At 58.6% G+C, this 12,876-nt stretch overlaps 2 protein-coding genes across 3 annotated transcripts; one reads left to right on the forward strand and one right to left on the reverse strand.

The window, feature by feature from the left end:
* Positions 1 to 995: 995 nt before the first annotated feature.
* LOC103538970 (C-factor) lies at positions 996 to 3,224 on the reverse strand. The gene is given in 7 exon segments (XM_030458099.1): positions 996 to 1,168; positions 1,170 to 1,190; positions 1,460 to 1,579; positions 1,694 to 1,852; positions 2,158 to 2,345; positions 2,519 to 2,570; positions 2,860 to 3,224. Coding segments are annotated over 7 exon segments (849 nt in total). The 5' UTR covers positions 3,076 to 3,224; the 3' UTR covers positions 996 to 1,075.
* A 1,194-nt stretch (positions 3,225 to 4,418) lies between these two features.
* Positions 4,419 to 12,752, forward strand: LOC103538971 (ACD shelterin complex subunit and telomerase recruitment factor). Of its 2 annotated transcripts, none has more exons than XM_030458096.1 (12): positions 4,419 to 4,489; positions 4,823 to 4,952; positions 6,704 to 6,828; positions 7,214 to 7,304; positions 8,003 to 8,082; positions 8,247 to 8,291; positions 8,805 to 8,839; positions 9,392 to 9,554; positions 10,634 to 10,731; positions 10,953 to 11,619; positions 11,993 to 12,068; positions 12,181 to 12,752. In XM_030458096.1, exons 1-10 carry the CDS (start codon positions 4,434 to 4,436, stop codon positions 11,273 to 11,275), a joined length of 1,146 nt encoding a protein of 381 aa, XP_030313956.1. In that variant the 5' UTR covers positions 4,419 to 4,433; the 3' UTR covers positions 11,276 to 11,619; positions 11,993 to 12,068; positions 12,181 to 12,752. The 2 variants fall into 2 exon arrangements, with proteins under 2 accessions (XP_030313956.1, XP_030313958.1); XM_030458098.1 differs by having other exon boundaries at positions 10,953 to 11,184.
* The last annotated feature ends 124 nt before the right edge of the window (positions 12,753 to 12,876 follow it).

The raw sequence follows: 12,876 nt of genomic DNA on the forward strand, positions 1-12,876 counted from the left end.
GAGGGTTCTGATTGGCTGCCGGTGCTGTCACTCCCGCTCGGCCCCGCCCCCCTCTCCCCGCGGCTGATGCAATGGCGGGGCACGGCGGTCACGTGACGCGGCCGGGCTGAAGCCGGGCTGGGCGCCGCCATTTTAGGAGCCCCGGGAGGGGACGGGAGGGGACGGGTCTGGAGGGTTCTGCCCCTCCGCGGGGGACACCGAGGGGATCTCCGGATCCTCCTCACCGCCCTGCCTCGGACCGCGGCTCTGTACTGTGAGGCTCCGGCCCACCGAGCGCTGCTTTGGAGGGGACAGAGGGGCTGCAAGAGGCTTTGGGAGCCCCGGCCCCAAGCTGTGGTTCCTCAGCCCTGAGCACCCCTGTGCCAGGGGCTGCGGGGAGCCGGGGGGCTGCGGGGAGCCGGGGGCTGCCCTCCTTCCTGGCTCCTGGGTGAAAGTACAGGCAGGAGCTGAGCTTTTCTGTGTTCCCCCCTGCAGCTCCAGGTTGGGCTTGGGATTCCCATCCGCGGGTTCAGCCATCCCAAACTCACCATCGCCAGACTGGGAAACTGCCCGGCACAGCCACCTTTGGACCTGTTTTCCACTACCTGGTGACGCTTCCAAATGTTCTTTCCAGGCTCTTGGTAGCTGTGACCTTCCTGCAGCAGTGACTGAGGCTTTTGGAGAAGTCAAGTGGTGAGGAAAGAGGAGCTGCAGGCGAGGCATGGGCTGCATATTCCAGATCTCCTGCTCCACCCTGGGACCCTGGCACTGTCCACGCCAGGAGATGTTGGGCACCCTCGGGGATGGTTGGGAGCTCTGTGTTCTCCTGGGAGAGAGGTTGTGCCCGTGTCCTGCTGCCTGCAGAGGAGCTGTCCCAGGCTGTGGGGCTGCCCCAGGGTGTTGACACTGCCACGGCCCCACGGGCTGTCACTCGTGGGCACCCCAGTGAGAGATGGCGGGCAGGTGGGCGGCTGAGGGCATCAGCACATTGGGGAGAAGGAGCAGGAACAGCAGGCTCTTGGGCAGAGCTTTATTGAGGCTGGGGCCAGTGAGAGCAGCAGCAGAGGCCCTGCTGCCAGGATCCTGTCCCAGAGTGTCACCAGAGCACGACCTTCCCTTCCCAGTCCAGGAAGGTGCCCGTGTCCTTCTCGGAGAGGGAGGAGAGCACCTTCAGCATCCCTCGCACGTCTGTCGTCCACCGTCAAGGGGGGCTGCGGGGCAGAGGGGAGAGGCAGCCTGTGCCCGAGGCTGCCCAGGGGCTGCCCTGCAGCACCTCATTGCTCAAGGCCTGAGGCTCTGCTGTGAGTCAGGAGAGGCCAGCACAGCACAACAGGAGCTCCTGGTCTCCCTTTTTCTTTTTCTCAGAGCATCTCTCGAGCAGCTCTCCCAGAGCTCAGCATCCCTGGGACTGCTGAGTCCACAAGAAGCTCAGCACACACCAAATGAAGTTCTTCCCTACTTTGGCCAAGTGCTCCCTTACCTTTTCTGGTCCTGAGCCCCCCATGTCAGTTTGCACCCAGCCGGGGTGCAGAGCGACGCAGAGGACCCCGTGCTCTCGGTACGCCAGGGACTGGCACTTGGTCAGCATGTTCAGAGCAGCCTGTGGGGAGACGGGGCAGGGATGGTGGTGGGAGGGGATGGGATGGGGGCTGCCAGGGGACACGGGCAGGGCAGGGGGAGCAGATCTGTCCCTCACAGGGCAGTTTGGGGGTACCTTGCTGCAGCGGTACGAGAGAAAATGCATCAGCTCCCAACCGGCGGGAGAAGCGATGGAGCCCCCGTTGCTGGAGATGTTGATGATGGCGGCCTTGCTGCAGCTCAGGGCTGAGCCTGGGCTCCCCTGGGCAGCCTTCTTCAGCAAGGGCAGGAACGCCTGGGAGGAACAGGGGGCACGTGGTGATGGCACAGGGGAGAGGACCAGCTCCTTCCCAGTGGGCAACATGGGCACATGGAGATGGCACAGGGGAGAGGACCAGCTCCTTCCCAGTGGGCAACATCGACACCGGCGCTGGAGCATCCTCCCTCCTCTTCCCACTCCCCCATCCCATCGGGCTCCAGCCCACAGCTCCACAAGCTCCTTCTCAGGCAAGAATCCATCGGACACCAGAGCTGAGGCAGGACCTCTCCCACCACCCCCCGGCCTCCAGGACACTCCAGCTTGGCTTGGGGGGGTCTCACCTGGCTCAGCAGCAGCGGCCCAATGGTGTTGGTGGTGTAAACCTCACTCATGCTCTCCAGGGTCTCAGCACCAATTAAGATGGGCTTTGCTATTGCAGCGTTGTTGATGAGGAGGTTCAGCCCCAACCCCCCCAGCTTCTCCCCAACTCTGGCTGCTGCTGCCTTGATGCTGGTGGGATCAGAGACTTCTGCAGAGCCGACATGGAGGAGCTCAGTGCCCACGTGTCCACGGTGGCCTTGGAGCCCCCTGTGCCCCTCAGGATGGCAGCACCCGGTGTCCCCAGAGCCCCCAGCCCCTCGGCAATGCCTGGGCAGATGGCGGGGGAACCAGGGCAAGGATCCCCCACCTGGGGACACCTACCCAGTGCAATGATGACCAGGTTGGGGTGCTTGGAGGCCAAACTCTGTAACTCCTGCAAGAGAGGGGACCAGGTGGGCACTCCCAGGTCAGCACCAGCACCCTGCTCCCTCTGCCTGGCTCCCCTCAGATGGGTCTCCATGCCTCCCGCACACCCCCCGTGCCACTGTCCCCTGCACAGCCCCAGGCACAGTTGGTGCCACAGCTGTCCCCAGACACTGCCCTGTGCTGGGGGGGCCTGGCTGTAGCTCCAGCCTTTTGCAAAGCCCCTCCCTGCCCCAACCTGCTGCCCTGGCCCCCGTGCTCCCATCCCCAGCACGGCCCCCGCCTCCCAGCCCCCTCACCCGTGCTCGCTGCCCATTGGGGTCCCGACACCCCGCAAACACCCACTGGGGTGGGTTTGGCAGCTCCAGGAGCTTCTGGATGAGCCCCAGACCGATTCCACGGTTGGCCCCGGTGACCAGCACGGTGTGGAGGTGCAGCCCTGCCATGCTGCTCTGCTCACCCTGAGGTTCTCTTTGCTCCAGGGTTATCTCGCAGCCTCCCGCGAGGCCTTGCATCAACGCCTGGCTCTGGGAAGTTCTCTGCCTCTGCCCCAGTCTCTTGGCTTTGCTCCATACCCACGATCCACCTGTGCCAGCACCCAAGGAATGACACGGGAAGCCAAGTGTCCTGCCCGGGCAGGGAATGCCATGGGCTGGGTGTCTGGAAAGCTCTTTTTACCTTCCCTGCACCACCAAACTTGAGTCGCTCAGTTTTCAGGGTCAGTGCTATCCCTCTCCCTGCGCTCAGATGTCCCCTCCCATTGCTCCAACCCCTCATGGGACCCCCTGGCTCTGTCCTCCCCTTGCCCAAGGTCGGGCTGGCAGGGGGGGACTCACTGACTCTGCACAGTGCCGGTCATTGGCCTTGATTTGTGCAACACCAACACCAGGGATGGAGCAGCCAGCACACATGGGTGTCCCTCGGCCACCAAAACAGGCTGGAAAACCTAGAAATCCTCCAGGACCACATGGAAACTCTCCAGAGCAGCCCTTTCCATGTCCTAGAAGAACAGAATTCAGTTTTGCCCCCCGGGTATGGCTGTGGCATGGCCAGGAATGGAGGCTGTGCCCAGGTGAAGACACAATGGACACCCAGACCCAGGGATTTCCAGTTCCTCCCTGGCTCATTCCTGTAGCTGAAAGGCACCAGATCGATGGATGGACTGATCTCCAAGCTGCCTTCCGAAGAAAACCTCCGACTGGTGGATACAGAATCCTCAGGGCAGGCCTGGAGATCCCCAGGAGTTGAACAGAGAAGCCTCACTTCCAGCTGCAGGGTTGGCCAAGCTGTGCACACACGCTTGGCAATAGCAGAAAGTATTTGTAAGAGAGACAGGAGATGTTTTGTAGGTATTTAAAGATAATGAGTATCAACAGGTCAGGCAGATGATGGTGCAGAACTGGGTGGAAGTCGACCTGGGGCTGCTCAAAGCTGTTGGGGCCAAACCCCAAGGACACAAGGTAGTGTTTGAGGGATGGTTTGTTGACACGTGGAACCTCTGAGTGGGAAAGGTTTACAAGAGGAAAACAAGGAGGAAAATTGTGTGTGTGTGCCCAGGAAAGGAGAGCAAGGTGTGGGCTGGGGCTGTGGATGGGGCCCGGGCTGGAGATGGAAACGGAATTGGGACTGAGGGATGGAGACGGGATGGGGGGTGAGAAGAAGGTTGGATCTGCAGGTGGGAACGGAGTCGGAGCTGGGAACGAGGACGTGGATGGGAAGGGGACCGGGACCGCGGAACTGCCCGGGGATGCTGCTGGGCTGAGCGGAGCCGGGTCAGGACCGGGCTGGGTTCGGCTCCTCCGGCTCCGCTCCGCCCCGGATCCCGGATCCCGGCCCCGTTTCCGCTTCCTGGGTCTCTCCGTGCTCCGGGGCAATGGCGGCCGCGGCTGCCGCTTGTCCGGGCGGGACGGGGGAGCAGTCGGGGGTCAGGTGAGGGACCGGGACACGTCCCCAAGCCCTGCTTGTCCCCACACTGCCGGCCCCAGCCCTGCCTGTCACCAAACCTCCGCCTGTCCCCCTCCTTGGCTGTCCCCACCCCGATCACCCCAGCTCTGCCTGTCCCCAAAACTGCCCTGTCTGTCCCCAAAAACCCCGCCTGCCCTCAATCCTTCCGCTCCCTGCGGTGCGTTGTCCCCAGACGGGTGGAATTGTGGAGAAGCGAGGGGATTTGGGGTGGGTTTGAGGCAGCCCCAGGGGCTGTGGCAGCTCCCGGAGCATCCCCCTCTTCTCATGTGGTGCTTCCATCTTTTTTTTTCCCCGTAGCTTTGTGTATGAGAACAGGACCTCATCTTCTCCCAAAGTCTACGTCCTGCAGCCTTGGATCGTCAACCTCCTGGTGAATTATGAGCAGTTGGATACCACTGAGAACCTCCTGGCTGGGCAGGTCCTGCGGGTAGGTACCACAGGGACTGTCCTGCACCAGCACTGTTTGGAATCCTAATTCCTGGAAGTGTTGGGTGGTTGCCAAAGCAGTCCACCTGGAAGTCCTTGATTGTTGGTGGAAGAGCTTTGCTTTTCTCACTTCTGATGGCTTTCACTGACTGTGGCACCTCTGGTATCCATTCCCTTCTCTTGTCTGAAGAGCTTGTGGTCTCCAAGGTCATCCTGCTCATCTCCTGGTCCCTCTCCAGGCTGCCTTGCCTTCCTCCTCATCCTCTTTGCATCCCATCCTTCTGTCTACCACCCTAGCTGATGTGTGGGCCTGATGATCGCAAAAGGGGTGTCTGAAGCCTTGGTCTGTCTGGGAGCCTTGCTGGGACCAGGAGCTGGTCCTCCCATGGATGCTGGCTCTTCTGGAAAAGCCTCTTGCATGGTGGTCATGACCTGGATCCTGGAGAGACCAAACTCCTGTGCTGTGGTTTCCAGTTCTCTTGCAGCTTTTGGATGCTTGTAGCAGCATCCCACATGGACCACAATGTTCTAAACATCCACTGTGGATGAGATGTTTGAGGCATATGAGGTGTCCCCTTAGTACCAGGAGAAGGAAGGAGAAGGATGGATACTGAGATTTAAATGGAAGGAGAGATGAAATGAGGTGACATGAGAAAAAGAAAGCAAAAACAGTGAGAGAGAAAAGACCTCGTGGTCCTGTTCTTTAGCTCATCTGAAGGCATGAGGTGGTGAAATCACTGGTTCCCAACTGCTTGGCCCAGTGCCATTCCCAAGCAGAACATCTCTGTGCCTGGGCTGAAGAAGACACAGCAGTGAATAAGTGGATATCCCCTGGAGCGTGAGAGATGAATGAGGAGAGCTACAGGATCATGGAATTGTTTTGGTGGGAAAAGGCCTTTAAGATCTTTGAGTCCAACTGCCAAGGCTACCACTGACCCACGTCCCCCCAGCACCACATGGGCTTTGAAATCCCTGCAGGGATGGGGAATCCACCACTGGCCTGGGCAGCCTGGGTCAGGGTCTTACAACTCTTTTGGGGAAGAAATTGTTCCTAATGTCCAATCTAAAACTCCCCTGGCACGACACAACTTGAGGCCATGGGCATGGCTTAGTACCAGCTGAGGGTTTCTACACTGGAACTTCATTTAGAAGAAAGGAAGGGCTGCAATGGTCCTTCTGGTTCCTGTCCCTCTCTATCTCCCACTGCTTTGTGGAGGAGCAGAAGTCCCAAGCCTGCCCAGACCCCTTTAACCTGGATTCATGCAGGTGGTTTGGATAAAAAAAAATGCTTGGTTGTGGCTCCTCTCCCACCTTGCTTTGGATTGACCTCTCCTGGCACGTTCTTTACTCTGTCTGGTCCATCCCAGAGACCCAGGCACCAAGCAGACTCCTTGGCCTGGGCTTAAGTGTCAGCACCTTCTGGTGGTGATGTTCTCTCCAAAGAGCTGAGGCTCTCAGCCGGGCATGTTAGACATTAGGAAGGAATTCTTTCCTCTTGGGTGTTAAGACACTAGTCCTGGCTGCCCAGAGAAGCTGTGGCTGCCCCATCCCTGGAAGTGTCCAAGTCCAGGTTGGATGGGGCTTGGAGCAACCTGGGCTGGTGAGAGGTGTCCCTGCCCATGCAGGGGGTTGGGACTGGATGAGCTTTAAGGTCCCTTCCAACCCAAACCAGTCTGTGAGTCTCTGTTTTGTCACAGTACACAGGGATGTCTTGAGAAATCTTTTTCCCCCCCCTCTCAAATTTCTTGATAGGTTTTGAGTGACCCAAGTCCTCCTGACCAGCCTGGTATCCTCCAAGATGCTGTCCTACACATCTCAGATGGCTCCTACTACATCCGGGTGGTGATTGCATCCGAAGCTCTGAAGGCAGAGGAAAAGTGGGTTCCCTCCCTGTGCCTCAGCTGTGGCAGGGACAGCAGCTCCCCACAGCATGGGGTTGCTGCCTGGCCATGGCTCAGTCCTGGAGTGGGGGGGAGAAGCCTGGAAGGAGGTGCCAGGAGAAGATAGTTGGAATGCCAACGTGGCATGTGGTTTCCCCTGGCTGTGTTGGGTGGGGGTTGATGGAGAAGTGGTCAGAAGGGACTGAAGAGCCCGTGGCCCTGGTGAAAGTTGTAGGAATGGGGAGCCCTGGTTCCCTGATGCTCACACCAAGATGTGTCCCAGCGCTGTGGTGCTGCTGTCTGGGGAGCCCCAGGGTGTGGCTGGGTTGCCCAGCTCCGTTCTTCATCTCCCCAAGATGTTCCTTTTCTGCTCTTTTTGCAGCACCCACATGCAGCTCAGGCTTTCCAGCCTCATTTGCAGAGTTATTGTCTTGCAAAAGTACACGGTGTGTTTCCAGGAGGAGGCCAGGCTGGTGAGTGCAGTGGAACCCACTCTTCCCTTGACCTTGCCTTGATCTTGCCTTGCTCCCTGCTGGTTTCCCTGCTTTCAGCTGCTCCCAGGAGCCAGAGGCAGGCAAGGCATGGCCTTGTTTTCTTCCATGTGCAGCTCCTGTGGGGGTCTGTGGCTCCAGGGATGGCTGGGCCTGGGTTCTGGGGCAGGGGATTACATGAGGCTTCCATGGAGATGTGATGCAGCTCAGGATCAGAGTTATTTTGGTTGGAAAAGACTTTTAAGATCATCAGACCCAGCTGTTTACCCAGCACTGCCAAGGCCACCACTGCCCCATGTCCCTTAGCACCACATCTCCAGGGCTTTGAAATCTCTCCAGGGATGGGGACCCCAACACTGCCCTGGGCAGCCTGAGCCAGGGCCTGACAACCCTTTCAGGGAAGAAATTGTTCCTAATAACCAATCTAAACCTTTCCTGGTACAACTTGAGGCCATTTTCCATCTTGCCCAGGGCCATCCAGCTGGTGGCAGAGGTGGCTGCTGTCCCCGTGTCCTGAGGAGCCACCGAGCCTACAAACCCCTGTGTGAAGGGGGCTGTGGGGGAGCTCTGGCTTTGTTTGGAGGGTTGGAGGCAGAGCTGGGGTGGGTGCCTTGGGTGCTGGGTGGCCCCAGGGGAGATGGGACTGCAGAGGGACCTCACAGGCTCTGCTTTTCCCACAGGAGGACTGCGAGTTCTACCTGACAGCCCAGCGGTTCATCGTGCTGCCCATGGAGAGACAGAGGCTGGAATCACCCAATGGGTACAGCCTGCGGGGTGGGCAGGGGGCTCAGCTGCTTCTGGGGGGGTTCTTCTTCCCCCCTGGGGGTCTGGGACTCGGGGCTCCTTTCTAGAGGAGCCCTCTCCACTGCCAGCAGTGGGGGAAATTGGGGGTGCGGAGGGGTAACCGGATTCTCTCTGCCACAGGAACCAGGAGCCTTTGGTGCTGGAGAAGATAAAGGAGCTCTGGTTGTAAGTGTGGGGCTGGGGAACACATCCAGGCACCGTGGGGACACCAGGCAGGGCTCTGAGAGGGCAGAGCAGGGCTGAGGGCAGCTGCTGGTGAGCCTGTGGGACCCTTCCCCAGCACGTGATGGGACAGAGCAGTCCCTGAGATCCTGGTGACTCTCTGGACTCTCCAGCCCAGGCTGTTCCTCTGAGCTGGCAGATCTGGGAGGAGACATCCCTGGGCAACTCACTTCTTCCAGCATGGGGCAGCGTGGCTGGGGGGGTGAAGCCCTGTGCAGCCCCATCCTAACAACTGGAGCCCCAACTCTGGGCATCCTCAGGGGTCTCCAGGAGTCTCCAGGAACAGGGCTCCCAAGTGGGTATTCCTGGGGTACTAAGCAATAGCTGGATACAACATCCAGTGGGGAATCCACTACTTCCACAAGTTGCTTCTTTCCAAGCTTTTCATCAGCCAGGAGCTGGAAAGGGCCTGCATATGCCCCATCCCTAACCTGGCTGTTTTCTTCTTCATTGCAGGAGGAGTCTTGCTCTGAAGAATGCTCCCAGCTCAGGTAAAGGGGTGTGTGGGGGTAGGTGATGCTCTGGCTGCCTGGTGGGGCTCTGCCCACTCCTGGGTTTGGGCTGTGGTAGCACAAAACATGACCAGATCTCAAAGGGCAACATTCCTAGGCCCAAAGCAGGACAAGATGGTGCTGAGAGCTAAAGCAGCATGGGCCTGTGCAGACCCATGCTCATGCTGCTGCTCCAGGACCTGTGTCTAGAAACAAGAGATCCTCAAAATCCCAATCTGGTTTGCATGGAAAGGACCTTAAAGCTCATCCAGTCCCAGCCCCCGCATGGGCAGGGACACCTCCCACCAGCCCAGGTTGCTCCAAGCCCCATCCAACCTGGACTTGGACACTTCCAGGGATGGGGCAGCCACAGCTTCTCTGGGCAGCTGGGGTCAGGGAGTTCCTAGAAGCAGAAGAAATGAAGAATTGTGTGTGTGTTTCCCCACATTTCAGTGCACCTGGCAGTCATGCAGCAGAGTAAAAGCATTTCCAAGTGAGAATTGCCCAGGTGATGGTGTTTCCTCCACTGACACTGCTGTGCTTGCACTGCAGAGCCATCCATCTCCCAGCTGATTGATGCTATAGGAGAGAACCAGCTGGAGGTTTTGAAGGAAAACGCTGAGGAATGCTTGGATTTAGGGGTGGCCAAGGGACTCCAGCAGCAGCCAACGATGAGGTTTCCATCACCCCCTGGGAGGCAGAGCGCAAGAAAGAGGTGGGTGGGTCTGGGGGCTGGGACAGCTCATGGTGGGGACCCTGCTCTAGAGGGAGGGGTGGGAGAGGGATGGGGAAGAGCAGTGGGCAGAGCTGGAGGTTTGATGGGGTCAGCCAGGATGGTCAATGGGGTGGTGATCAACCCCCAGCTATAGATGGGCTCCTGCAGCTCCAGTGGGACTGCCCAGCAAAACCCATGGAAATGTCTCATTTCAGCAGGAGGGGGAGATCTTTGTTGTGGCAGCCCACAGGCTGGTGATGGCTCCTGAGGAGGAGGTAGCTCCTTGTGAGGCTTCCAAGGAAGGTCAGTGTGGGGGCTTTGTTGGTGGGGTGTGCAGTTCAGTGCCCGAGCTTGCAAAATAAGGGTCTGCCAAGGGTGGGGAGAAGATTTCCTTGGCTCTGGCTGCCCACCATGCTTGGGTGAGCCCAGCAGTGCCCCCTCTCATTGCAGGCACAAGTGAAGCAGCTCCTGGTCAGAGCAGTGGGAACAGGACAGTGCCAGGGGACCTGAGTACTATATCCCAAGCCAGCCGTGAGTAGTGGGACCTCCAGATCCTGTCCAGCCTTGTAGTGTTTTCCTCTAAAGTTGTCCCAGCCCATCTTCTGCTTGGATTGAGCAGAGAAGATGCTGGCATGGCCTGGTTTTTGGGAGGCCAGGAATGGTAATGATCCCAGTCCTGCAGCTTTGGTACGTGGTGCTGGGAGCACAAATGGTTTTGTCCCTTTGGTGCCATCCCGGAGCTGAAGTCACATCCCTGAGTGTGGGCTCTTGGCTGGCTGTGGCTCAGCACTAGGTCAGGCTTGTGTCACCTCACCAGGCTTGGTGTCACCAAGCTTTGCTGCAGAATTATCTGCAGGGCTTCCACGTAGAGAAGGAGATGAAGGGAGCTGCTGTCCTGGGCAGTGTGTGGTGTCAGAGAAGGTCTTCTGCCTGCCTGCTCTCTGGGCAATGTCTGCCTTTCCACTGCCTGCTGAGGGGGTGAAAGGAGTCTGGCAGAAGGACACCCCACTTCGGGATGGAAAGGACTCTTGGAGCTCTCCTTGAGAGGGAAATCAACCCTCCTGGCTTCATCGTTGCAGCTGTAGAGTCAACAGCCTTGTCAGAGAGCTCAGAGGGATCCCTGGACAACCCTTGGAACTGGCTCCCCCCATATCTTTGACCTTAAACTCCTCAGATGGTGAGTCCCTGTGCCCCAGGGTGCCTCGCTGGCAGGACACAGTCCCTCTCCTCTCGCTGGGTCACCACGTAGCTCACCATGGATGCTGGCTTGCTTTCCCCTGGCTCTAGAAGTAGTGCTGTAGCATTCCCTGTGCCTTGCAGCTCCCGTGTTCTCTTGCCCAGCTCCCCGTGCTGGGGCAGGCAGGTCCCAGAGCTGACCAGGCCTTTTCTCTTTCCCAGAGAAGTCCTCTGGAGATGACCTTTCACAGAAGACCCAGCAACACGTGGCTGCTGACAGCAACACCCCCGACTTGCTGGAGGCGTGCAGCCAGGACTCTCCCCGGGGTGTCCTGCAGGGAGAGCCACTGCAGACCTCCCCTTCCCTGCTCCTCTCCTTCAGCAACACCAGTCAAGTGGAGACTGATACCCCTGGGTGGTGGGAGATGACCCTGCCCCCAGTAAAGGCCCACAGGTACCAGGGGACCCTCAGGCCTCGCTGCCATCTTGCTCTCCAGCTTTTCCCATCTTGCCCAGCAGCCACAGGACAGCTCTGCCTGGCCTGATGCCTCTCAGGGAGCAAGCAGACTCCAGTGGCTCAGCTTTCCCTCCGGATACCTCGAAGAGTGGCCTGGCTCGTGCCAGGACCCAGGGGGGAGATGCTGTGGGGACTAAGAGGAAGTTACAGGCAGATGATGGCGGGCAGCAGCACCCCCGGGGTGCCCCATGGGGCAGGGAGAGAGACACGGGCAGGAGGTCAAAGCTCCTCAGCACGTGGGGAAGAAAGAAGAGCAGAAAGGAGTGTGAAGAGGACCTCGAGGAGGAAGAGGAGGAGGAAGAAGAGGAAGAGCAAGCATCTCCATCAAGTGGCCCCAGCTCCAGGCCAGAGCAGTGCAGAACTCTGAAGCCGGTAAATACGAAGCAGCCCATGGGGGGGGTCCCCAGGAAGGTTTTCTGTGTCTTCCCTCCCCACTGCTGTCCCTCCCCAAGGCCTTTCCTCACCTCGCTGGTGAGGACAAGCAGCTGAAGGCTGGTGTCAGCAGACATGGTAACCCCAAGCCTCCCAAAGGAGGATCCGGGGTACTGGGTGACGGTGTGGCTGAACTCACGGTCTTGTTGGACCACTTGCTGGAGCATCTTCCAGCTCCCTGGGTAAAAAGATTAGAAGAAGAGCAGGAATTGATTGCAGGACCCCCTGGAGTTTCCTTGGGTGTGTCAGGGTCTCAGGGTGGGGCTGTGCTCTGGGGCAGAGCAGCCTCACCCTCTCCCTTTGCTTCCTGCAGTACGTGAAGGAGAAGCCACCCCAGTACCGGTACGAGGCGCCCAGCCCGAGCTCTGCCAGCGGGTCCAGTCTGTGAGGTCAGTGCAGCCATAGCCTCACCCATGGGGTGCTCTGTCACTGGGGTTGCCCCCGGTGGCCCCAGCAATATCCCAAGGCCTCACGCTGGCTCCCTGGTCCCGTTTTTTTCAGGATCTCCAAGGCGATGTTGAAGTGGGCGTGTTGGATCCTGACGGAGAGGTCGGGTGATTCCTGAGCCCTGCCCCTCCTCCTCTGCCTCACCAGTTGAGCCAAACCCACGTAGGGCTGTCTTGGAAGAGCAGCTGGGGAAGAACAGGAGACCCAGCAGGACCCCTGTCCCTGTTGGGTGGATTGGCCTGGCTTGCAGAGACCCTGGCTCCAGAGATGTTGGGGACATGACCTGTTGAAGGCCAGCACCCTCAGCACTGAAAGGGGAAAAAAAAAAAAAAAAAAAAGCATTCCAGGATGCCTGTGTGTGAGCTGGTGTCCCTCTCCAACCTCTCCAAGCACTTCAGCCCTTCCCAACACCCTGACCCAGTGAGTGGGGACAAGTGGTGACCCAGTGCCACCATAGCAGGTGGCTGGGGCCCCACAACCTCATCCCTGCTCCCGAGGCAGTGGGGGAGGTTGGACGTTTTATTGATTGTTTTAGGATGGGTCCTGCACTGTTTGTTACAAAAAAATATCCCGCAGGGTCACGCCGTAGAAGTTAAAAATAAAAATTGTTATATTTTTTAAATACACAGCTCTTGTATTAAAAAAAAAAAAAAAGGGAAAAAAACTAAAACAAACAAACAAGCTTCTTGCTGCTTTGTCGTAAACATCCGTGTAAGGTATGCGTTTGGTCCAGAGCAGAGGTGAATGCAG

The sequence above is a fragment of the Calypte anna genome, chromosome 11 (assembly GCF_003957555.1).
Source record: "Calypte anna isolate BGI_N300 chromosome 11, bCalAnn1_v1.p, whole genome shotgun sequence".
Classification (NCBI taxonomy): Eukaryota; Metazoa; Chordata; class Aves; order Apodiformes; family Trochilidae; genus Calypte; species Calypte anna.

Excerpts from the sequence above, each read along its gene's own strand:
- LOC103538971 (XM_030458096.1), top strand. The coding sequence starts at position 4,434 with ATGGCGGCCGCGGCTGCCGCTTGTCCGGGCGGGACGGGGGAGCAGTCG. Across the intron at positions 8,083-8,246 it reads AGGCTGGAATCACCCAATGG|GAACCAGGAGCCTTTGGTGC; the intron begins GTACAGCCTGCG and ends TCTCTGCCACAG. Across the intron at positions 9,555-10,633 it reads AGGCAGAGCGCAAGAAAGAG|CTGTAGAGTCAACAGCCTTG; the intron begins GTGGGTGGGTCT and ends TCATCGTTGCAG.